Source organism: Suricata suricatta, chromosome 10 (assembly GCF_006229205.1).
Source record: "Suricata suricatta isolate VVHF042 chromosome 10, meerkat_22Aug2017_6uvM2_HiC, whole genome shotgun sequence".
In the NCBI taxonomy this organism is placed as follows: Eukaryota; Metazoa; Chordata; class Mammalia; order Carnivora; family Herpestidae; genus Suricata; species Suricata suricatta.
In genome coordinates, this window is record NC_043709.1 from 126,203,053 (window position 1) to 126,227,353 (window position 24,301).

The 24,301-nt window shown below is 40.5% G+C and overlaps 1 protein-coding gene and 1 long non-coding RNA gene across 2 annotated transcripts in view; one reads left to right on the top strand and one right to left on the bottom strand.

The window, feature by feature from the left end:
* Nucleotides 1-18,733, top strand: part of CCDC3 (coiled-coil domain containing 3) — a 108,508-nt gene extending 89,775 nt beyond the window's left edge. Inside the window, exon 3 of the mRNA XM_029955766.1 lies at nt 16,145-18,733. Coding sequence (XP_029811626.1) covers nt 16,145-16,420 — 276 coding nt within the window. The 3' untranslated portion in view covers nt 16,421-18,733. The remainder of the gene's footprint in view (nt 1-16,144) is intronic.
* LOC115305499 lies at nt 13,512-16,777 on the bottom strand. Its single transcript, XR_003914809.1, has 4 exons — nt 16,734-16,777; nt 16,115-16,171; nt 15,066-15,124; nt 13,512-13,573 (listed from the first exon to the last, which is right to left on the bottom strand). It is a non-coding gene; the product is annotated as an uncharacterized LOC115305499 (long non-coding RNA).
* Nucleotides 18,734-24,301: the final 5,568 nt, after the last annotated feature.

Below are 24,301 nucleotides of genomic sequence, written 5' to 3' on the forward strand. Positions count from 1 at the left end.
TTTCATGCGGGTATCATACTATTGGATTACTAGAGCTTTGTGATATAGTTTGAAATTAGAAACTGTGTTGTTTCATCTTTGTTGTTCAAAATTGCTTTGGCTATTCTGGGTCTTTCTTGGTTACATAAAAACTTTATGGTTATTCTTTTCCTGTGAAAAATTCCTTTGGAATTTAGATAGGGATTGAATTGAATCTTAAAGTTTTCATTATGTATCTTTAACCTCTTTGGCTAAATTTATACCTAGTTATATACCCTTTGGTGCAGTTGTAAATGGGTTTTTAAAATTTCTATTTGTGATAGTTGGCTATTAGTGTATACACTAATAATAGTACATATCCAGCTGATTTTTTTATATTTTTGTCTCCTGCAATTTTGCTGACTTTATGTATTCTAATAGGGGTTTTTTTTGGTGGAAATTTAGGAATTTCTGTATGTAATATCCTGTCATCTGCAAATAGAGACAGTTTTACTTCCAATTTGAATGCCCTTTTTTTTTCTTGTCTGATTGCTGTAGCTAGGACTTCAAAGTGAAAGACTGGGCATCCCTATTTTGTTCTTAATTTTAGGGGAAAAGCTTTCAGAATTTCAACACTGAGTGTGATCTTAGCTATGGGCTTTTCATATATGGCCTTTATTATGTTGAGGTACATTCCCTCTATAACATTCTGAGAGTTTTTATCATGATGTTAAATTTTTTGTCAGCTGATTGTTCTGCATAGATTGAGATGATCATATGATTTTTGTCCTTAATTTTACTAATGTGATATATCACATTAATGGAATTACAGATGTTGAACCATACTTGCATCGTTGGAATAAATCCTATTTAGTTGTTGTGTATGATCTTATGAATATATTATTGAATTTCATTTGCTAATAATTTACTTTCTGTAGTGTCCTTGTCAGATTTTGGTATCAAGGCAATTGCTGGCCTTATAAAATGAGTTTGGAAGTTTTGCACAGGGAGTGATATTAATATTTTTTTGCATTAAAAATTTTTTTCAATGTTTATTTTTGAGAGAGACAGAGAGTGAGCAGAAGAGGGGCAAAGAGAGAGGCAGACAGAGAATCTGAAGCAGGCTCCGGGCTCTGATCTGTCAGCACAGAGCCTGATGCAGAGCTTGAACCCACCAACCGTGAGATCATGATCTGATCTGATGTCAAACACTCAACAGACCCAGCCACCCAGATGCCCTGTAAAATGGCATTTTTAAAATTAAAAAATGGCATTTTTACAATAAAAAAAGTATTTGCATTTGTAGTCTATTAATTACATATTTATAGATATATACAGATACTGAGAAGAAAGTTCTGGAAGAATTTTTTTTCTTTCTTTTATAGTATATTGTCAACTTCGTTTCCATATAACACCCACTACTCATCCCAACAAGTGCCCTCCTCCATGCCCAACGCCCTCCTTCCCCTCTCCCCCACCCGCATCAGCCCTCAGTTCCCAGTATTAAAGTGTCTCTCTGCCTCCCTCCCTCTTCCCAACTATTTTTCCCCTTCCCCTCCCCCATGGTCCTCTGTTAAGTTTCTCCTGTTCCACTTATAAATGAAAGCATATGGTATCTGTCCTTCTCTGCCTGACTTACTTCACTTAGCAGAACACCCTCAAGGTTCCATCCACATTGCTACAAATGGCCAGATTTCATTCTTTCTCATTGCTATGTAGTATTCTATTGTATAGGTAAACCACATCTTCTTGATCCATTTATCAGCTGATGGACATTTAGGCTCTTTCCATGATTTCGCTATTGTTGACAGTGCTGCTATGAACATTGGGGTACATGTGCCCCAATGCATCAGCACTTCTGTATCCCTTGGATGAATTCCTAGCAGTGCTATTGTTGGGTCATAGGGGAGTTCTATTGTTAATTTTCTGAGGAACTTCCACACTGTTTTCCAGAGCAGCTGTATCAGTTTACATTCTCACCACCAGTATAGGAGGGTGCCTGTTTCTCCACATCCTCACCAGCCTCTATAGTCTCTTGTTCATTTTAGCCACTCTGACCGGTGTGAGGTGGTATCTCAGTGTGGTTTTGATCTGTATTTCCATGATGATGAGTGATGTTGAGCATCGTTTCATGTGCCTGTAGGCCATCTGGATGTCCTCTTTGGAGAAGTGTCTGTTCATGTCTTCTGCCCATTTCTTCACTGGATTATTTGTTTTTCAGGTGTGGAGTTTGGTGAGTTCCTTAAGGATTTTTAATACTAGCCCTTTATCTGATATATGTCATTTGCAACTATCTTTTCCCATTCCATAGGTTGCCTATTAATTTTCTTGATTGTTTCCTTTGCAGTGCAGAAGCTTTTTATCTTGATGAGGTCTCAACAGTTCATTTTAGTTCTTGATTCCCTTGCCTTTTGGGATGTGTCGAGTAGGAAATTGCTGCAGTTGAGGTCAAGGAGGCTGTGTCTTGCTTTCTCCTCGAGGGTTTTGATGGTTTCCTGTCTCACATTCAGGTCCTACATCCATTTTGAATTTATTTTTGTGTGTGGTGTCAGATAGTGGTGTAGTTTCATTCTTTTGCATGTTGTTGTCCAGTTCTCCACACCATTTGTTAAAGAGGCTGTCTTTTCCCCATTGGATCCTCTTTCCTGGTTTGTCAAAGATTAATTGGCCATACATTTGTGGGCCCAGTTCTGAGTTCTCTCTTCTATTCCATTGGTCTATGTGTCTGTTTTTGTGCCAATACCTTACTGTCTTGATGATGACAGCTTGTAGTGGAGGCTAAAGTCTGGCATTGTGATGCCTCCCATTTTCTTCTTTAATATTCTTGGGGGTATTTGGGGTCTTTTATGGTTGCATACAAATTTTAGGATCGTTTGTACTAGCTTTGAGAAGAATGCTGGTGCAATTTTGATTGGGATTGCATTGAATGTGTAGATTGCTTTGGGTAATAATATTTTAACAATGTGTATCCTTATCTATGTGCATGGAATGTTTTTCCACTTCTTTGTGTCATCTTCAATTTCCTTCATAAGTTTTCTATAGTTGTCATCATACAGATCTTTTACATCTTTGGTTTTTTCCTAGGTATTTTATGGGGTTGTGTGTGTGTGTGCGTGTGCAATTGTGAATGGGATCAGTTTCTTGATTTCTTTCTGTTGCATCATTATTGGTATATAAAAATACAACCAATTTCTGTACGTTGATTTTGTACCCTGTGACTTTGCTGAATTGATGGATTGGTTCTAGCAGGCTTCTGGTGGAGTCTGTCAGGTTTTCCATGTAGAGTATTATGTCATCTGCAAAAAGCAAAAGTTTGACTTCTTCTTTGCCAATTCTGATGCCTTTTATTTCCTTTTGTTGTCTGATTGCTGATGCTAGGACTTCCAACACTGTGTTAATCAACAGTGGTGACAGAGGACATACCTGTCTTGTTCCTGATCTCAGGGGGAAAGCTCTCAGTTTTTCCCCATTGAGGATAACATTAGCTAACTGCTTTTCATAAATGGCTTTTTTGAAGTTTAAGTAAGTTCCTTCTCTCCCGACTATCTCAAGGGTCTTTATTAAGAAAGGATGCTGTATTTTGTCAAATGCTTCTTCTGCATCTATTGACAGGATCATATGGTTTTTATTTTTTCTTTTGTTAATGTGATGTATCACAATGATGGATTTATGAATATTGAACCGGCCCTGTAACCCAGGAGTGAATCCCACTTGATCATGGTGGATAATTCTTTTTATATGTTATTGAATTCGATTTGCAAGTATCTTGTTAAGGATTTTTGTATCTGTATTCATCAAGGATATTGGCCTGTAGTTCTCTTTTTTGGCTGGATCTCCGTCTGGTTTAGGAATCAAAGTGATAGTGGTTTCATAGAATTAGTCTGGAAGATTTCCTCCCATTTCTATTTTTTGGAATAGCTTAAGAAGAATGGGTATTAACTCTGATTTAAATGTCTGGTAGAATTCCCAGGGAAGCCATCTGGACCAGGGCTCTTATTCGTTGGGAGATTTTTTATAACTGATTCAATTTCTTCACGAGTTATGGGTCTATTCACATTTTCTATCTCTTCCCATTTAAATTTTGGTAGTGCATAGATACTTAGGAATTTGTCCATTTCTTCTGTGTTGTCCAGTTTGTTGGCATATAATTTTTCATAGTATTCTCTGATAATTGCTTGTGTCTATTTGGGTGCTCTGTCTTTTCTTTTTGAGAAGCCTGGCTACAGGTTTATCAATATTTTTTTTATTTTTTCAGAAAACCAACTCTTGGTTTCATTGATGTGTTCAGCTTTTTTTTGGATTCTATATTATTTATGCCCTGACTTTTATGATTTCTCTTCTTCTGCTGGGCTTGGGGTGCTCTTGCTGCTCTGCTTCTAGTTCCTTTAGGTGTGCTGTTAGATTTTATATGTGCGTTTTTTCTAGTTTCTTGAAATAGGCCTGGATTGCAATGTACTCTCCTCTTAAAAACTGCCTTTGCTACATCCCAAAGAGTTTGGATTGTTGTATTTTCATTTCTGTTGTTTCCATATATTTTTAAATTTCTTTTTTAATTGCCTGATTGGCCCATTCGTTCCTTAGTAGGATAGTCTTTAACTGCCATGTTTTTCGAGGTTTTCCAGACTTTCCTGTGATTGATTTCAAATTTCATAGCATTGTGATCTGAAAGTGTGCATGGTACAATCTCAATTTTTTTATATATATTGAGGGCTGCGTTATGACCCAGTATGTGATCTATCTTGGAGAATGTGCCATGCACACTCAAGAAGAAAGTGAATTCCATAGCTTTAGGATCTAGAGTTCTAAATATATCTGTCAAATACATCTGGTCCAATGTGTTGTTCAGGCCCATTGTTTCTTCAGTGATTTTCTATCTAGTTGATCTATCCATTACTGTACATGGGGTATTAAGGTCCCCTGCTATTAGCACATTCTTATCAATAAGATTGCTTCTGTTTGTGATTGTTTTATGTATTTGAGTGCTTCCAAATTCAGTATATAGACATTTATAACTGTTAGCTCTTCCTGATGGATAGACCCTGTAATTATTAAATAATGCCCTTCTTCATCTCCTATTACTGCCTTTACGTTAAAGTCCAGTTTGTCCGATATGAATATGGCTCCTCCAGCTTTCTTTTGACTTCCAGTCGCATGATAGATATTTCTCCATCCCCTTACTTTCAATCTGAAAGTGTCCTCAGGTCGAAAATGAGTCAAATAGATGATTCTTGCTTTTTTATCAATTCCGCTACCATATGTCTTTTGATTGGAGCATTTATTCCATTTACATTCAGTGTTATTTAAAAGTATGGGTTTAGATTCATTGTGTTCTCTGTAGGATTCATGCTTGTAGTGGTAGCTCTGGTACCTTGTGTTCCTTGCAACATTTCCCTCATAAAGTCCCCCTTAGGATTTCTTGTAGGGCTGGTGTTGTGGTGATGAATCCCTTCAGTTTTTGTTTGGGAAAACCTTTATCTCTTCCTTCTATTCTGAATGGCAGGCTTGCTGGATAAAGGATTCTTGGCTGCATATTTTTTCTGTTCATCACATCGAAGATTTCCTGCCATTCCTTTCTGGTTTGCCAAGTTTCAGTAGATAGGTCTGCAACTACTCTGATATGTCTCCCTTTGTATGTTAGGGCCCTTTTATCCCTAGCTGCTTTCAGAATTCTCTTTATCCTTGTATTTTTCCAGTTTCACTATGATATGTTGTGCCAAAGGTCGATTCAAATTACGTCTGAGGGGAGTTCTCTCTGTCCCTTGGATTTCAATGTCTGTTTCCTTCCCCAGATTTGGGAAGTTCTCGGGTATAATTCATTCAGGTACACCTTCAGCCCCTTTTCTCTCTGTTCTTCAGGAATTCCTTTGATACAGATATTGTTCTCCTTGATTACCTCACTCAGTTCTCAAATTCTTCTTTTGTGCTCCTGGATCAATTTATCTCTCTCTTTCTTGGCTTCTTCTTTTTCTATAGTTGTGTCTTCTAATTCACCTATTCTTCTCTCTGCCTCTTTAATCTGTGCAGTGGCCACCTCCTTTTTATTATGCACATTTATAGCATTTTTAAATTCATCACAACTATTTTTAAGGTCCATAATCTTTGTAGGAATAACATCGCTTTTGTCTTCCATGCCGTTTTCAAGCCCACTGATTAATTTTATGACTATAATTCTAAATTCTTGGTCAGTTATTTTGCTCATATCTGTTTTGAGCAATTCTTTAGCTGTCAATTCTTCCTGGAATTTCTTCAGTGGAAAGTTCTTCCATTTCATCATTTTGGTTAGCTTTCTGTCTCTTATAAAATTTAAAAGCTGGTTATATGCTCTGCACCTGTGAGTTCTGGTATATTGAAGGAGGCTCATTGACCCTCCATGGCCTGTCCATTCAGGAAGTGTTCTTTCAATGGTGTCCTTTGGTCTCTCTTGTTGTGACTTTGGTTTTTTTATTTCCCTACTCGTAGTGATATTTGGGAATCTCCACCATGTGTAACTGGGCTTGTTTCTTGAGGTAGCCCTGGAAGGGAAGATAGACAAACAGGAAACAAAAACATGCAAATGCACAGACAAATCAAACAAGCAAACTGAAAAGAAAAAAACAAAACAAAACAAAACCATCAAAAGAAAAAGGGCAGCCTAAAAGCATAAAACCAGAAATCCCAGCTACAAATAAAGAGCATGATGGAGGCAGTGCTTATGGAAGAGCATATACAATGAGAGAAATGATAGGGGTGGGGAGAAAGAAATTGAACATTGACCAGGCAGAGCGACTAAAAGGCTTAGTTCAGAGGGAGGAGAAGAATATGGTAGGAGTGGAGGAGAAAGAAATGAAGATAATGTTACCCAGAGAAACGATATAGTCTGATTATTATAGAGAGAGAGAAAGAAAGGAAGGTAATGACGTCGGTGTAGAATATGCATCAAGAGAATGGATTACCATGAGGAGGGGAAGGAGAAAAGTGTTGGGGAGAGAGAGGGACACAAAACCTGAGAGACTATTGAATACTGAAAACGAAATGAGTGTTGAAGGGAGAGGGGGAGGGCAAAAGGAGGTGGTGGTAATGGAGGAGGGCACTTGTGGGGAAGAGCACTGGGTGTTATATGGAAACCAATTTGACAATAAACTATTTTTAAAAAGAGAGAATGGATTAAATGTGACTATTTAAGCAAACCAATAACCAGAGTGCCCAGCCCAGCAGAGGGGAGAGATAAGAATGAGATAAGGGAAAATATATCTGAATAGCAAGAATTGATCTAGAGTTAATCACGGCAATGCATCAAAGTTGGTCTTGCCCTGGGCTCTGGTAACAAAAACAGCTCTCCAGCATGGGTGGGTGTGGTTTGGTGTAGACAGGTCTCGTCTCCACTGTGGGTCCTGCCGGGTGCTCCTGAGGCCCCACCTTGGAGGTTGTGGGGAGAAAATTGTGGTGCCCCAATCCCTTCTAGAACCAAGCATTGCAAATCTTTCTTTTGAGTCCCATCTCCCTGTGCCAGGGGCGTAGCCAAGGTGAGCTGTGTTCTATGTCCCAAGTCCTGTCTCGTTTCTAGATCTTAGTCCGCACACTTTAATGATACCACCCGAAATGTAAATCCACAGGCTGGGCTGCTTCCTAGCCAGGGACTGAGTGGGGGGAATAGGGGAACAGTTCCTCCTGGTGCCGACTGGACCGGGGCACCCAGCGCAAAGAAAGTGCTGCAGTTAGAGATGGGATGATAGGATCCCTCGTTGTCCCTAGCCAAGTTTTTTCTCTTTTCCAGGGACAGTTCTATGAGCAGTTTCAGCCACTCTCTTCCCCTCAACTTTCCACAGAAGAGGCTCCCCACCTCTGTGCCCCAGCCCATTTTTATCTCCCCCCGTTCGCAATCACACACCTACAAGGCTGTCTTCTTAGTGGACTTTCCTCCCAGACTCTTGCTGTTCAGTGTCCTTTGGCTTCAGCTCTTCTTTGTTTGAGAGATGCGGGTGAGAAGTACAGAGCTCCGTATTTTTCAGCCATCATGCCTCCTTTCCTAATATTTCTTTAAATGTTTGGTAGAATTCACCACTGGAGCCATCTGGTTCTGGACTTTTTTTGGCAGAATTTTTTATTATGGATCACTGATTTAATCTCCTTGCTAGTAATCTGTTTTTTCCTATTCCTTTACAATTCACTTGTGGTAGGTTATATGTTTCTAGGAATTTATCCATTTCTTCTCATTGCCTAATTTTGGTATATAATTGTTCATAGTAGTCTCTTAAAAACTTTTGCATATGTGTGGTAACAGTTGTAACATCTCTGACTTCTGGCATATTCTGCTTATCTTTTCACAAAATCACTTCTTAGTTTCACTTATCTTTTTTGTTGTCTTTTTATTCTCTATTTCACTTATTTCTGGTCTGGCCCTTATTATTCCTTCCTTTCACTAACTATACATTTTATATTTTCTTCTTTTCCTAGTTCCTGGAGGTTTAAAGTTAGGTTGTTGGTTTGAGGTTTCTTGTTTCTCAGGTTTTACTGCATTTCTTCAAGTTTTGGTGTTTTTTGGTGAGGTTTTTTTATTTGTTTGTTTAGTTTACTTGTTTAGCCTATTGGTCAGGAGCATGTTTAATCATTGTCACATATCTGCAAATATTCCAATTTTATTCTTGTAATTAATGCCATTTTGGTTGGATTTTACTCTTTTAATTTATTAAGATGTATGATGTGATGCCTAATATAGGATTGATCAGAGAGAATGATGTTCCATGTGCATTTCAGAAGAATGTGTTTTCTGTTTCTGCATGAAATTGGTCCATCTGGTTTTTACATGTAGTTTAAGTATAATTTTCCTATTTTTCTCTCTGCATAATACATTCATTTTTGATGGGGAGATCATAAAGTCCCCTATTATCATATTACTGTCCATCTTTGCCTTTAGGTCTGTTAATATTTCCTTTATATATTTAGGTGCATCTGTATGGGGTCCATAGATATTTGCAAATGTCCTATCCTTTTGATGAATTGATTCCCTTATCATTATATCATGATCTCTGTTTATTACAGCCTTTACCCTAAACTGTTCTTCGGATAACAGTGTAGTTACCCCAGCTTTCCTTTAACCGAAGGAACTCACTTGGATGGATACCTTTCCATCTTCTCACCCTCAGTCTATGTGTTCTTAAAGCCCAAGTGAGTCTTCGTAGGCAGCATATAGATGTGTCATGTATTTTACCCATTAAACCGCTCTTTGTGTTTTGATTGGAACCTGCGGCCCATTTCATGTACTAACTGCCAGCTCACTGTTTGCTGGTTTTATAATTCCTCCATTCTTTTCTTTCTCCCTTGCTCTCTTCTTATTTGATGGTTTCCTGTAGTTGTATGCTTAGAAATCTTTATCTTGTGTATCTACTATAGGTTTTTGCTTTGTAGTTACCATGAAGTTTATATAAAACCACTTATAACAGTCTGTTTTAAAATCAAAGCATTCAGGAACTCTTCACTTTAATTTTCCCCTCCATTTTTTTTGATGTCACAATTTACATATTTTTATACATTAGCAAATACATGTATAGTTACTTTTACTGTTTTTGTTTTTTACCCTTTATACTGGCTTTATAAGTGATTAACCCTTGGCCTTTATGATGTTACTTTGAACTTTTGTAACTATTTACCTTTATCACTGAGATTTAGACTTTAGACTTTAAAGATTGTTGAAAAACAACCTTTAATATTGCTTGAAAGGTGGGTCCAGTGGTAATGAATGCTGCTGCTTTTACTTTTCTGGAAAACTCTCTCAAGTCTAAAAGACAGCTGTGCTGGGTAGGGTATTCTTGGTTGGCAGGGTTTTTTTCTTTTTGCTCTTTGTACCTGCAGGCATACCTCTGAGATATTGTGGGTTCAGTTCCAGACCACCACAATAAGGTGGATATTTCAATAAACAAGTAAAATGAATCATTTGGTTTCCTAGTGCATATAAAAGCTATGTTTACATTATACTGTAGTCTATTAAGTACATAATAGTATTATATCTTAAACAATATCTATACATTAATTTTAAAATACTTTGCTAAAAATTGCTAAGCATCATCTTAGCTTTCAGTGAGTAATAATCATTGATGGCTGCTGACTGATCAGGATAGTGGTTACAAAAGGTAGAGGTGACTGGGGAAATTCCTTTACAACAACAATGAAGTTATCCATAGTAATGGAGGTCTCTGTAGCATGTGATATTGTTTGATAGTATTTTCTCCATGGGTTGAACTTCCTTTTCAAAATTGGAGTCAATCCTCTCAGATCCTGCTCTGCTGCTTGATCAACTAAATTTATGTCACATTCTAAATCCTTCACTCTCATTTCAGCAATCTTCACAGCATCTTCACCAGGATTAGATTCCATTTCCAAAAACCACTTTCCTTGCTCATCAATAAGAAACAACTCCTCATCTGTTCAGTTTTATGAGATTGCAGCAGTTCAGTCCCATCTTCAGTCTCCACTTCTAATTCTGGTTTTCTTTCTGTTTCCACCTCATTTGCAGTTACTTCTGCCACTGAAGTTTTGAACCCTTAAAAGTCATCCATGAGAGTTGGAATCAACTTTTTCCAAACTCTTATGTTGATATAACTCTTCTCATGAATCATGAATGGTCTTAATGAGATCTAGAATAGTGAATCCTGGGGCACCTGGTTAGCTCAATAGGTTAAGCGTCCAACTTCAGCTCAGGTCATGATCGCATGGTCTGTGAGTTCAAGCCCCACTTTGGGCTCTGTGCTGGCAGCTTAGAGCCTGGAGCCTGTTTCAGATTCTGTATTTCCCTCCCTCTCTCTCTCTCTCTCTCTGCCTCTCAAAAAATGAATAAATGTTTAAAAAAATTTAGAATAGTGAATTCTTTGCAGAAGGTTTTCCATTTATTGTGCTGAGACCCATCAGAGAAATCATGATCTGTGGCAGCTAAAGCTTTATAATGTGTGTTTTTTCCGGCAATTAACTTGAAATATAAAATGACTTCTTGAGGGGCTCCTGGGTGGCTCAGCTGGTTAGGCATCTGACTCTCAATTTTAGTTCAGGTTATGATTTTGTGGCTCATGAGATAAACCCCCTCATTGGACTCTGAGAGGGATACCTGCTTGGGATTCTGTCCTTGTCTCTCTTCCCCTTCTTTGGTCTCTCTCAAAGTAATTAAATAAAACTAAAAAACAAAACCACCTTGATCCATGGGCTTCAGGATGGCTGTGTGTGAGCAGGCATGAAAACATTAACTCATTGTACATCTCCATCAGAGCTCTAGGGTGACCAGTTGCTTTGTCAATGAGCAATAATGTTTTGAAAGAACTTGTTTTCTGAGCAGGTCTCAACAGTGGGCTTGAAATAGTCAGTAAACCATGTTATAAATTAGTGTGTGTTCATCCTCTCTTTAATTCTTATAGAACACAGATTTAGCATAATGCCTAACGGCCCTAGGATTTTCAGAATGGTAAGTGAGCAATGGCTTCAACCTAAAGTCAGCAGTTGCATTGCCCTAAATTTAACGAAAGAATCAGCCAGTCCTTTGAAGTTTTGAAGCCAGGTATTAACTTCTACTCTTTAACTAAGTCCATCTTCTTCCAATAGAGTGCTGTTTCATCTCCATTGAAAATCTGTTTGGTGTGGCCACCTTCATTAATTATCTTAGGTAGATCTTCTGGATAACTTCCAACAGCTTCTACATCTGAACTTGCTGCTTCACCTTGTGCTTTGATGTTATGGAGACGGTGTCTTCCTTAAACCTCATGAACTAACTTCTGCTAGCTTCACGCTTTGCTTCTGTAGCTTCCTCACCTCTCCCAGCCTTCAAAGAATTGAAGGGAGTTCGGACCTTTCTGTGGGCAAGGCTTTGGCTTAATCCTAGGAGTGGTTTGATCCTGTCTCCAGACCACTGAAACTTTCTCCACATCAGCCATAAGGCTGTTCTGTTTTCTTACCATTTGTGTGTTCACTGGAATAGCACCTTTAATTTCCTTTAAGAACTTTTACTTGGGATTCACAACTCAGTTAAGTGTATAAAAGGTTTGGTTTTCAGCCTGTCTCAGATTTGCCACCCCTTCCTCACTGAACTTAATTATTTCAGCATTTGATATTAACTGACAGATATGTTACTCTTCCTATCACTTGCACATTTAAAAGCCATTGTATAGTTATAAATTGGCCTAATTTCCCTGTTGTTGTGTCTCAGGGAGTAGGGAGGCCCAAGGTGAGGGAAAGAGATTGGGAATGGCCAGTTGGTAGAGCAGGCAGAATATGTACATTTAAGTTCACCTTCATATGTGGTGTGGTTGGTGGCACTCCAGCATAAGAGATTACTGATCACAGATCACCATGGCATATAATAATGAAAAAGTTTAAAATATTTCAAGAATTACCAAAATGGGACACACAGAGTGAACCAATGTTGGGAAAATGGCACCAATAGCCTTATACAGCAAATTGCCACAAATCTTCAACTGGCAGAAAATGCAGTATTTGTAAAGCACAGCAAAACTAGGGATGTCTGTCTATATCATGCAAGTCTCTATGGCCTTGCAAAATTTTCGCTGAAAAATCTGATAGTACTATGTTGGGGGAGGAGTCCATTATACATAGGTTTTTTGTTTGTTTGTTTTTGCTGTTTTTATGATTTTCTCATCTTTAAATTTGATGCTTCAATTATAATGTATCTCAGTGCTTATTTCTTGGAGTTCATCTTCTTTAGTGTTCTGTGCTTCCTGGATCTGCACACTTGTTTCCTTCCCCAGGTTAGAGGACTTCTCAGCCATTATTATTGAAGTATGTTCTCTGCCTTTTTCTCTCTTCCTCTGCTGGGACCCCTTAATGTGAAGGTTGGTTTGCTTGATGTTGTCCTGTAAGTCCCTTAAGCTCTCTTCACGCTTATCCAATTAGAACAGCAAAAAGGAGAGAGATTGAAAAAGTTCCACTGCCCTGTCTTTGAGTTCATGGATTGTTTTCTGGCTTTTTCAAGTATGTTGTTTAACTTCTCTTTAGTTCAATTGTTGTATTCTTCAGCTCTGTCACTTCTATTAACTACTTAATTATATTTTCTTTTTGTTGAAATTCTCACTTGGTTTATGCGTTATTCTCCTGAACTCTGTGGACTTCTTTATCACTGTTATTTTCAATTCATTGTCAGGTAAATCACTTACCTTCATTAAGGTTCTTTACTTGTTCTTTTGTTTGCAACATATTCTACTGTTTTTTCATTTGATCTCTGTACTGGTTTCTGTGCATTACACAAAACAACCAAGTCTCCCAGTCTTAAAGGAATGGCCTCATGTAGGAGATAAACCTTATTCTCCTCTGACTTAGCTCTTGGTGGTCTCTCAGGGTTTGTGATACCTTTCAGCCTCTCCAAGAGGAGGATCTCAGTCAGCATCTGGATTCATGGTAACTGGAAGCCAGGCCTTCTTGAAAGTTTGTAGATAGATTTCTTTCAGGAGGAAGATGGGCATTTTTATCTGCTCACTCTATGTTCAGCTCTGTGGTGACAGTTAAGAAGTGCTTCTTTGGTTGCTGCAGTCATGGGGAACCCATGAACTTATGCCATGCTCTCAAGGGGTATGTCCTTATGTGTCAGACACAGAAGTCAGAGTGCTAGATGTGTACATCAGCTCCTTTCTTGGAGACCCTCAACCTGGAACAGAAGGAGAGCATGCAGATGACTCCCACTGACCTCCACTTTTTTTTTTTGCAGAGTCTTATCAGTAGGCATTTAGTTGTGTATTAAATTAGAAGCCTGCTTAATTAGAAGCCTGCCAAAACTTTAAGATAAGCAGATAGGCTTCTTTCAAAGAAGGACTATGTGCTTTTCAGTCTGTTGCCTCTGCTCTAGGCTCTGGGGGGGTGGTGGTGGTAGCCATGGGGCCTTTAAGAACGATTTTAGTTTTGTATAGCCTGTGAGTCCCATGAATACAAGCCCTGGTGGCTTTCAAAACTGCCTGTTGCATGGTCTCATCTCTCAGGTGCACATCTTAAAAGTTAGAGTGCCAGATAGGGATTCAAATGCTTTGAGCCCAGAGTTGTGAGTTCCCTCCCAGTGCGGATGTGGCACTAGGGTTGGGGTTGATGGCAAGTGTGTCAGTCTCTCCTTCATATTTCAGTGTGGGTTTTTTGCTTGTTTGTGTAATATGTAGGGGTCACTCAACTAGTTTTTGGATTTCTTTCAGAACAAAGTGCTCCTTAGGTAGCTGTATATTTGGTGTGTTCATGGGAGGAGAGGCATTCAGGATCATCTTATGTCACCATCTTGAACTGGTGCCTAATAGGAGGTGATATCTGATTGTGGTTTGGATTTTCATTTTTCTGATGACTCATGCTGACTAGCACCTTTTCACATGCCTATTGGCCCTATTTAGGTCCTCTGAGTGAGGCTGGAACGGTCTCATGAATCACATAAGTAGCAATGAGGTGTCCCTGCCTATTACCTGATACATGGGTGGCTAATGCTTCTCCTTGGTCCCTTGGCCTTTTATGCTGGATCCCATAGCTCTCTCAAAGGCACTATTGCTTAGGTAGGGATGGGTGCTCAATGTTTGTTTTTGGGTGAGAGGACAAAAAGTCAACAAGTTAGTTAACTTACAGTGTATGCAGTGTGATCTTGGTTTTGGGGGTAGATTTCTGTGATTTATCACTTACCTACAACACTCAGTACTCGTCCCAACAAGTGTCCTGCTCAGTGCCCATCACCCATTTCACCATCTCCCCTGCCACGAACCCTCATTTTTTTCTATTTAAGAGTCTCTTATGAGGGAGTATTTCTATGAGATGAAGTTCCAAAATGACGAGGTCACAGGGTATATGCAGTTTCATTTTGGTAGATATAGCCAAATCACTTGGTATAGAGTGTTCTACGCACAGTACATGAATGCCTATTTCTACAGTGACTTTTTAATTTTATCAACCTGAAAAATAGCAACTCATTATAGTTGTAATTTGCATGAATCTTATTTATATTTCCTTTCCAGTGAACTATCCATAAAGATTTTATTTTTTTTAAGTAATCTCTACATCTACATGGGGCTGGAACCCACAACCCTGAGATCCAGAGTCATGTGCTCTACTGACTGAGCCAGCCAGGTGCCCCACTTTTTGTATTTCTCTGTTTGAGGTTTTAATCCTTTACTTACTGATATACTGGAGCGCTTTCTTTTTTTGATTGGAGTTAACAAAATTGAGAATATCTTTTCTGTAAAGGAAAAAAAAAAGAACCAGGGCAGCTTAGGTAAGAAACAAAAACTCAGTTTTAAAAAGTGCCCCCTACTCACCTGGGTGGCTTAGTCAGTTAAGCTTCTAACTTCAGCTCAGGTCATGATCTCAGAGTTCGTTAGTTCAAGTCCTGGATCAGGCTCTGTGCTGACAGCCTGGAGCCTGCTGTGGATTCTCTGTCTCCCTCTCTCTGCCCCTCTCCTGCTCGTGTGCACCCTCTCTCTCTCTCTCAAAAATATTTTAAAAAATTTAAAAAGTGCTCCCTACTTCCAGCCCATCCTGCCGTGAACAGACGCTTACTGTAGGCAATGTCCGTTCAGTAGAAATACCCTGAAAGCCGTCTACGGATGGTCCACAAACTTTGACTTTCCTGGAAAATGTTTTAAATCCAGGTTAGAATTGAACAGTCAAAAGTGCTGAATCAGAACAAAATGTGAAAAGTCAGGAGCCCCCTCAGGGAATCGATAGCATACAAGTTAGTAAGCATTTAAAAAGACCTAACGGAGAACCAGGGGGAGCGGAGGAGGGACAGAGAGTTGGGGAGAGAGAGGGATACAAAACTTGAGAGACTATTGAATGCTGAAAATGAACTGAGAGTTGAAGAGGAAGGGGGAGGGGGGAAAAGAGGTGGTGGTGATGGAGGAGGGCACTTATGGGGAAGAGCACTGGGTGTTGTATGGAAAACAACTTGACAATAAAATATTGAAATTAAAAAAATAATAAAAAAAATAAAAAGACAACCCATACCATTGCTTTTAAAAGTTAAATTGTTGAAGGTCCCCAAGTACAGAAAGCACGAGAGGGGCTTTATATTTGCCATTAGGGCAGGGTCCCCAGGGTGAGACCAAGGAGCCACCTCGCAGGCTGTCCTCAGCCTGGGGTGGGGGCTGTTGGCTCGGTCGGGGTCTGTGTGGTTAGTACTTGGCAGCACCTAGGAAAACTGCCCCGGGGAGGTTGATATGAAACTTACCTGCCTCTCGCCTTGCCTTTCCTTTCCCAGCTCATGTGCTCATCAGTGCAGAAAGCCCTGTTTGAAGAGGAGGACCACGTCAAGAAGCTGCAGCAGAAGGTGGCCACCCTTGAGAAGCGGAACAAGCAGCTTCGGGATCGAGTGAAGAAGGTCAAGAGATCATTGAGGCAGGCCCGGAAAAATGGTCGCCACCTGGAGCTGGTGAACCAGAAGCTCAGCGAGAAGTTAGCAGCTGCGGCAGGCGCTGTCCCGCACATTAATGCCTTGGGGCAGGAGCCACCAGGTGCCACCTACCTGCGGGGGTAGCAGGGACTGAGCAGTGGCCTGGCCTGGCCCTGCTGGAGCATGTTGCCTCTTACCAGGGAATGTAAAATGATGGCATGTTTGTGCACATCGGTCAAAAAGTCTTGTAGATGATATTTTTAATATGAATTTGGTAGAGCCTACTTGCTTTAAGGGGCAAGTCTTGCTATTTCCTTGGTTGCTGGGCCCCTTCCCCTCCCTGCCTTGCTCCCAGGCTGGGTGCTTGCAAGTCCAGAGCCCGCAGGATCCTGGAGCATCATGTTCTTGCCTGGGGCCTGTCCTCTGCTTTCAGAAACACCCTGGAAAGTGTACTTACTGTGGAAAGAACATTTTAGAATCTCTAGATGTACAGGAATCAAGGGGTTCAGGCTTAGTTCAGAAGAAAAGCACTATGATCTCAGCTCCGAGCTTCAGGACCACCAATAGTTTTGAGGAGAGATCTGCAGCACGCCATGGAACCTTCTCCTGTCTTATTTGCCACATTTTTGGAAGGAGGATTTCAGGCTTGCAAAGCGCCCAAGGATGCCTGTAAATAAACATGTGCATTGTGTCTCTACTCCAGCCAGCATTTCCTGAGAGCTGAAGCACTGTAAGCCTTACTATAACGTCATAACAGGTAGTATATTGAGTTGGGGAGAGGGGTGAGGAGCAGGTAAGTGAACAAGATGAATTATACCTGATTAATAACACCTAAAGAAGATACCTGTAGGCCACTTTACTCTAAAGGGGACTCGCTTTTACAGACTGGCCATGTTTTATCAAACCATGGTCCTGAGTTGGAAGAGTCTGACCAGTATCTCAGCCACTGCTAAACGCTAACAGTGCTCGTTCACTAACTCCTTCCAGCACCTCTGATTTTGAGATGAGTTGACCTAGTACACTATTAACGTCTATTCTGCAAAGTCACTTTCTTACCTCCTGGAATCAAGTTTCCCAACCAGGCAGCTCTACAGTCTTGCCGCAAGCATTTTCACCACAAACATTTTTGCCATGTAACTCATTAGCTGTAAGGTAACGTTGCTGTCAGAGATAAAATGACTAGTTGATAATTTGGTTTCATTTTTCCATTGACAGAGTTCTCATTTTTATATTGCATGAATCTTAGCCCTAATAGTCTATACAGTGACCAATACACATGGTGGTCTTAAAATGGTGGATGATAACTACCTCCGTTGACTTGATAGAAAATACAGTAAGAAAACCAATTAGAAGTGTGAAATAAGACTGTAAGGTCAGACTGCGTACCATACTGCCCTGCAGGATGGCAAGTCATCAGGTAAAACAACTCAGCTAGAAAAGCATTACAACATCTGGAAGGCTTCCATCATACAATGCAAAGCTCAGTTACAAATGTGCCTCCCAGTATTTAGAAAACTGATACTTCTCTTAGTGATATAAAAATTATTTCCTCATTATATCCTTTTTAAGGTCTTTTATTTTTTGTCATTTTATTTTTTATGGCCAAATTGCCTTCTGGCCAATGAGTTAGGCAGTGAAAATGCTTGTGGCAAAGATGCCTAAAGGGAAAATACCGGACATGGTTCCAGGCATTCCAAGCACTTTCACCTCCTAGGACTGTCCAGCCCTGGGAGGAATGTTGGCACGTGAGTCCACATGTCAATGCATCCAGGTTTGTACATGATCAGAGCTCCTCATGCTCATTGGAAAAGACGCTTTAAGGACCGTACAAGCAAAAAGAGTATCCACTAGATCTAATATTCATTTGATCCCTTACTTTCATAGCATTTGATCTAGTCCCAGTTGTGTTATTCAGAAGGGAGCGGAGTGGCCGTCTTGTGATTGTCTTCTGATGGACCCCCCCCATCTACCAGCGTCCCTTGGGCACTGTTCCAGATGGAACCTGCAGGTTGCTCATCAGGAAATCTCCCCATAGATCACCCCAGACACTTCAGTGCTTGATCACGATGTCCTTTCCTTTGGAAATGGCTATTATATTGTGAGATTTGCTCTGCACATTCTTCTTGCTCTGGCAGCTGGTGGGAGGCTGGACTTCTGTCGCTTGACAGGCGAGCTGATGCTCAAGGGGAGAAGTCTACACTCTGGACTGGATGGGAGGGCAGCTCCTGTTTCATTTCCACGCTTCTGCGGCTCCTTTATTAGCTGTATTCTTTTCGGTATGATACAAGGGTTTATTATTTCTGGGGCCATTTCCTTAAAGCACTTTTGCTTCCACCCAAGGGAATGACAAGCCGAAGGGTGATTTATAGCTAGTGTTTTGAGAACTGTGGAACTGGATCCCTACAGATGCATTATGTTCTACTTTTTTTTTTTTTTTTTAATAAATATGAGCAGTATTTCAGCTACAACAGTAAGGCGATGTGTGTTTCTTTGGGGTCAGGGAAATTTTAGGATTTCCAGCTTTGGGCTGGAGAAGTACTTTAGATCCTTTTGGGGAAGCATCTGTGAGTAACCTGGGGCACGTAGGAGACTGAGCTCAAATCTCCTTTACTGTTCTCCTGGGGATATGACCTGACCCGCCCCCACCCCCCTTTCCCAGGGTTCCCATCCCAATGCACCTGCAGAAAAGCAGTGGTATCCAGGTCTGCTCCTCCTAGGGGATGAGTAGCGTCATTAATCAATGCTTGCAAAAATACATTGGAATCTCTTGCCAAAGGTAACTCCCCAGGTCCCTGTCATCTGCTGCATTGTCATCTTAACCAGCCTGTTGTAGCATTCTCTCTGAGATGCAGACCATCGTTTAGTTCTACTTTGGAAAACTCAGTTGGCCTCCTCAAACCCCGAAGTTGCAAAATAAATGAGAGGCAGACAGAATCTAGAATCTTTCAGCTACAGACCCCGGAGTCACAGCTGCAGCATGCGAACCGCAGCTAATGGAGGGGTGGTTCCTTAGGTCTCCACAGTGTGCTTGAATGTGGATGCCCTTGTTGGACTCCAGACCACTGTTTCTCCTGATTTTTTTTTTTGATACCAGGTTCTATCACCCTTTTACTGGTAATAGAAGTAACAGATTCTCACATCTGTCTTGCAAGGTGCCATCTCCCTTAGGGGAGAGAGAACAGAAACTTAGATCACAGTGACTTTGAATCAAATTGTTCATTCGGCAACAGTCTGTGTGCTAAAGTGGTGTAAAAAATAAGCATTCAGAGTATTTGGCTCTTTTACCCATAGTATATCATTTACTATAATAATTTTATAAAATAGTGATCCTGTTGCTCATTCTTAAAGAAGAATCTGGAGTTTCAAGAGATTAAATTGCCCAGTGACCACCACCAGTATATGTGGCCGATCAAAGCTTCAGCTCCATCTTGATTTCCTATTATCCTCCTTTTATAGATTAGCAAGTATAAACATTACTACCTAACAGACTGTTCAGAAGATTGAATAAAAGTTTTCATTTAAATGCTAAGCTTGGTTCCTGACACATTGCAAGCACTCAATAGATATCACAAGACTACTACTTGTTTCTAATATTCGCTACAAAGGCCCAACGGTATCAGAAATAAGAGCGTATTTGGTGGGATTCCGTATTAAATTCTACCCCCCTTTCCAGTCATCACACAGCATCTCCAGTTCTTGTTCTTTTCCAACCCACCTCCCTTTTTCCCTCACAATCAGTAGTTGTTCCTCCAAATTTGCCAGGAAAACACAGCCCAGTAGACACGTGTTTCCTCAGTTTCCTTGACTACCACTCACACTGTGTAGTTCTGCATCATCTCTCTCCCTTGCACCCCAAAGGAAGGCACATCCCTACCGATCACATCCAGGGTCAAGCCATTTTCTGTTATCTTGGATTCATATTTCTCCTCTCAAAACTTAGCTCTCCCTCCCCCAATGTTTTCTTTTTATTGTAAATATTTTCCTCACGAGGGACTCCTGCCCATATAATCCAGCCATGCTCAATTCTCCCCTTCCTAAGGGAATACAAACCCTCAGAAACGCAGTTTAGAATGTATTGAGGCAGCTTTAAGGATGGCAACATGGAAGGCTCCTTAACTCCCCTCCTCCCAGTCACGCTGAACAATGTTCCCTCTGAAAGAAACCTGACATGAGGTGAGCAGGTCTTCCACCCTGGGGCAACTGACAGCACCCACATCCAATTGAGCAGAAAAGGTTTAGGCACACTCTTACCACAAGTGATGCCTACCCACTGCACAGCGTGATACAATCAGGAGGGAATCTCCGAATGCAAGCTGTTCTTTGAGAGAAGACTTTGGATGCCACATCTACAACCCTAACTCTCAAGACTCCCATCTGAGGGACTAGCCCTCAAAACGCCTAGCTCTGAAAGCCAAAGGGATTGTGTCCACAACCCCTACAAGGCTATAGCAAACAAAGGCAGTTACTAATGGGCACAGGTCTATACACTGCAGCTGTCACATCAGGATCAGCACAGAGGGAGCAAGAAAAGAACACCTCCTAGTCTTTTCCTGAATAGGGTCTATTTTTATACTTTAAAAATTGCTGCCGAGAGGAGGAGGTTCAAGATGGCAGTATAGAGAGATCCTGTTCTTACACCCTTCCGTTGACACGGTAAGTCCACAACTACATCCGGAGTAATTTCCTCTGAAGGGGTCTGAGAGACTGGACGTCCAAAACCTCCGCAGTGATGGACACACTGAGACAGGTAGAAGAGGCAGACGGATGGGTGGAGGCAGGGACAGGAAACTTATTCCAGGCTTGGAGTTCCATGGTTGGAAAGAATCTCAAATATACAGAACTTCTCCCCGAGGAGCAAAAAATTCATGCTCCATATTATGCACCTTAGCTCTTAGAGGTCCTGCACAGGAAGGATGAGACCCGAAAACACATGGCTTTGAAAATGAATGGGGAATACATCCAGGAAAACTACAGAACTGTAGGGAAAGGAAAAACCACTCTTAAATGGCCTGTGCACACACCCACTCAACACAGAAACACTGAAAGAGTGTGTAGACCATAGGGAGAGGAGAGTCACTGATCTTCAAATGCCTGCCGGAAACACAAGAAGGAGCACGACCCAACACCAGGGACTGAGATATTGACACCAATCATTTTTTGCTATCTAATGCTGCCATGATGATCCCAGTGCTGGTGGTCACCATTTGGGAGTCCTTTCTCTAGACTGTTAATGCCAGGAAGTATGCCCTGCTGAAAGCCCCCACACCCATGCACCCCGGCTGGGCCTCAGAGTCAACAGTTGGCAGTTCACTCACCAAAGTTCCAAAAGCAGCTACCGTTGGGGGCCATCCCCACCCACAAATGTGCCACAGCATATGCAATCAGGCATGGCAGCCAGCTGGGCCTGGGGCCACCCCACCCACCAACGGTCCTGAAGGAGCCGCAGCCCCACAACAGGAGAGTATATGCGACACACACAGGAAACACCCCTGTGTTGCCTGATTCTAGTAGTGGGGGGGGGGTGTGCTTCTGGCCCCACTAGGTGACTCCTTCAAGAGGGAGGCATAGCTGGAGCACTCAGTAAACAGAAATAAACAGAGAGGTTGAGGCACAATGAGGAAACAGGAAACTATCCCAAGTGAAAGAACAAGAGAGAACCTCAGAAAAGAACTAAATGAGACAGAGATAAGCAAGATATATATCAAGACTTTAAAGTTATGGTCGTGGAGCAGCTTCCTGTGTTTAGAAAAATGGATGAACATAGTAAAAGATGCAACAAAGAAAATATAAAAGAGTACCAACCATGGGAATGCAAACTGGTGCAACTACCCTGGAATACGGTATGGAGGTCCTCAAAAAGTTAAAAATAGAACTAACCTCTGATCTAACAATTGCACTACTAGGTATTTATTCAAATGATACAAAAATACTAATTTGAAGGGATACTGCACCCCAATGTTTACAGCGACATTATAATAAATTATGGAAAGAGCACAAATGTCCACCAACTAATAAATTGATAAAGAAAATGGAGGGCATGTGTGGTATGTGTGTGTGTGTATAGTATATATATGTATATATATGGTATGTGTGTATACACACAATGGAATATTACCAAACCATAAAAATGAAATAATGACATTTGCAATGTTGTGTATAAAGCTAAAAAATATTGTACTAAGTGAGATAAGTCAGTCAAAAGAAGACAAATACCATATGCTTTCACTTATATGGGGAATTTAAGAAGCAAAACAAATAAATGGTCAGGGGTGGAGGGGAGGAAAACCAAAAAGCAGACGCTTGATTACAGAGAACAAATGGATGGTTACCAGAGGAGAAATGGGCCAATGTGGGGGAGGGGGGAGGGGGGTTGGTTGACAGGAGATGGGAATTAAGGAGGGCACTTGTGATAAGCACAGGGTGATGTGTGGAAGTGCTGAATCACTAAATTCTACACTGGAAATTAGTATTACACTGTATGGTAACTAACTGGAATGTAAATAAACATTTGCAAAGAAAAAATCAGCACTGAAGAATACCTTAAAGAGATGAAAAATACTAGAGGGAATAAACAGTAGACCAGATGATAAAGAAAAATAGATCAGTGATCTGGAAGACACAGTCATAGAAAAACCCAAAGTGAACAGCAAAATGAGAAGGAATTTTTTTTCATGAAGATAATTTAAGGGACCTGAGACAACATCAAGCATATAATATTGGCTTTATATGGGTCCAAGAAAGAGAAAAGAGAAGCAGAAAATGTATTTATAGAAATAATAGCTGAAAAATTCCCTAACCTTGGGAAGAAAAGAGAGATCCAGATTCAGGAAGCACAGAGAGAACCAACAAGATAAACTCTCAACAAATTCCAAACTAGATGGCTTCATAGGTAAATTCTCCCAAAATTTAAAGAACACTTAACAACTATCCTACATTTTTTTCATAACACAAAATAGAAGAGAAAGGAATGCTTCCAACTCATTCTTTGAGGCCAGCATCACCCTGATACCAAAACCTGACTAAGACATGACAAAAAAGAAAACAACAGGATAATATCCCTGATGAAATCCCTGGGTGCAAAATCCTGTACAAAATATTACCAAACATAATACAACAATACTTTAGAAGGATCATACATCACAATCAACCGGGATTTATTTCAGGGATGCAAGGATGGTTTCATGCTCACAAATCAATGTGATACATTATATTAACACAATGAAGGATAAAAATCCTATAATTATTTCAATAGATGCAGTAAAAGCACTTGACCAATTTCAATATCTACTTAATGATAAACTGTCAACAGAGTGGGTATAGGGGTGCCTGGGTGGCTCAGTCGGTTAAGCCTCCGACTTCGGCTCAGGTCAGATCTCACGTTCGTGGGTTCGAGCCCCGTGTCAGGCTCTGTGCTGACAGTTATCTCAGAGCCTGGAGCCTGCTTCCGGTTCTGTGTCTCCTTCTCTCTCTCTGCCCCTCCCCGTCTCATGCTCTGTCTCTCTCTGTATCAAAAATAAATAAAACATTTAAAAAATTTAAAAAAAATACCCAGAGTGGGTATAGAGGGAATGTACCTCAACCGAATAAAGTTGACAAACCCACAGCTAACATCATACTAAACATTAAAAGCTGAAGGCTTTTCCTCTAAGATCAGGAACAGGACAAGAATACCCAATCTTGTCACTTTTATTCAACACAAAAATAGTAAAATCAATTATATCTACAAAAATTGGTCAAGGTATACATAAAATAGAACAATGTAAAATATGATATCATGTGCGTTAAAGTGGTGAGGAGAGTAAAAATTATGTGCTTTTAGAATGTGTTTGAACTTAAGTGACCATCAACTTAACACAGATGGCCAAACACATAGGATGTTATGTGTGAACTCAATGGTAATCTCAAATCAAGAGCCTAGGATAGGTAAACAAATAAATGGAAAAAACCCAGTCATAACACCGAAGCAAGACATCAAGCGACATGGGAAGAGAGCCGAAGAAGGAACAGGGAATAACTACAAAAACA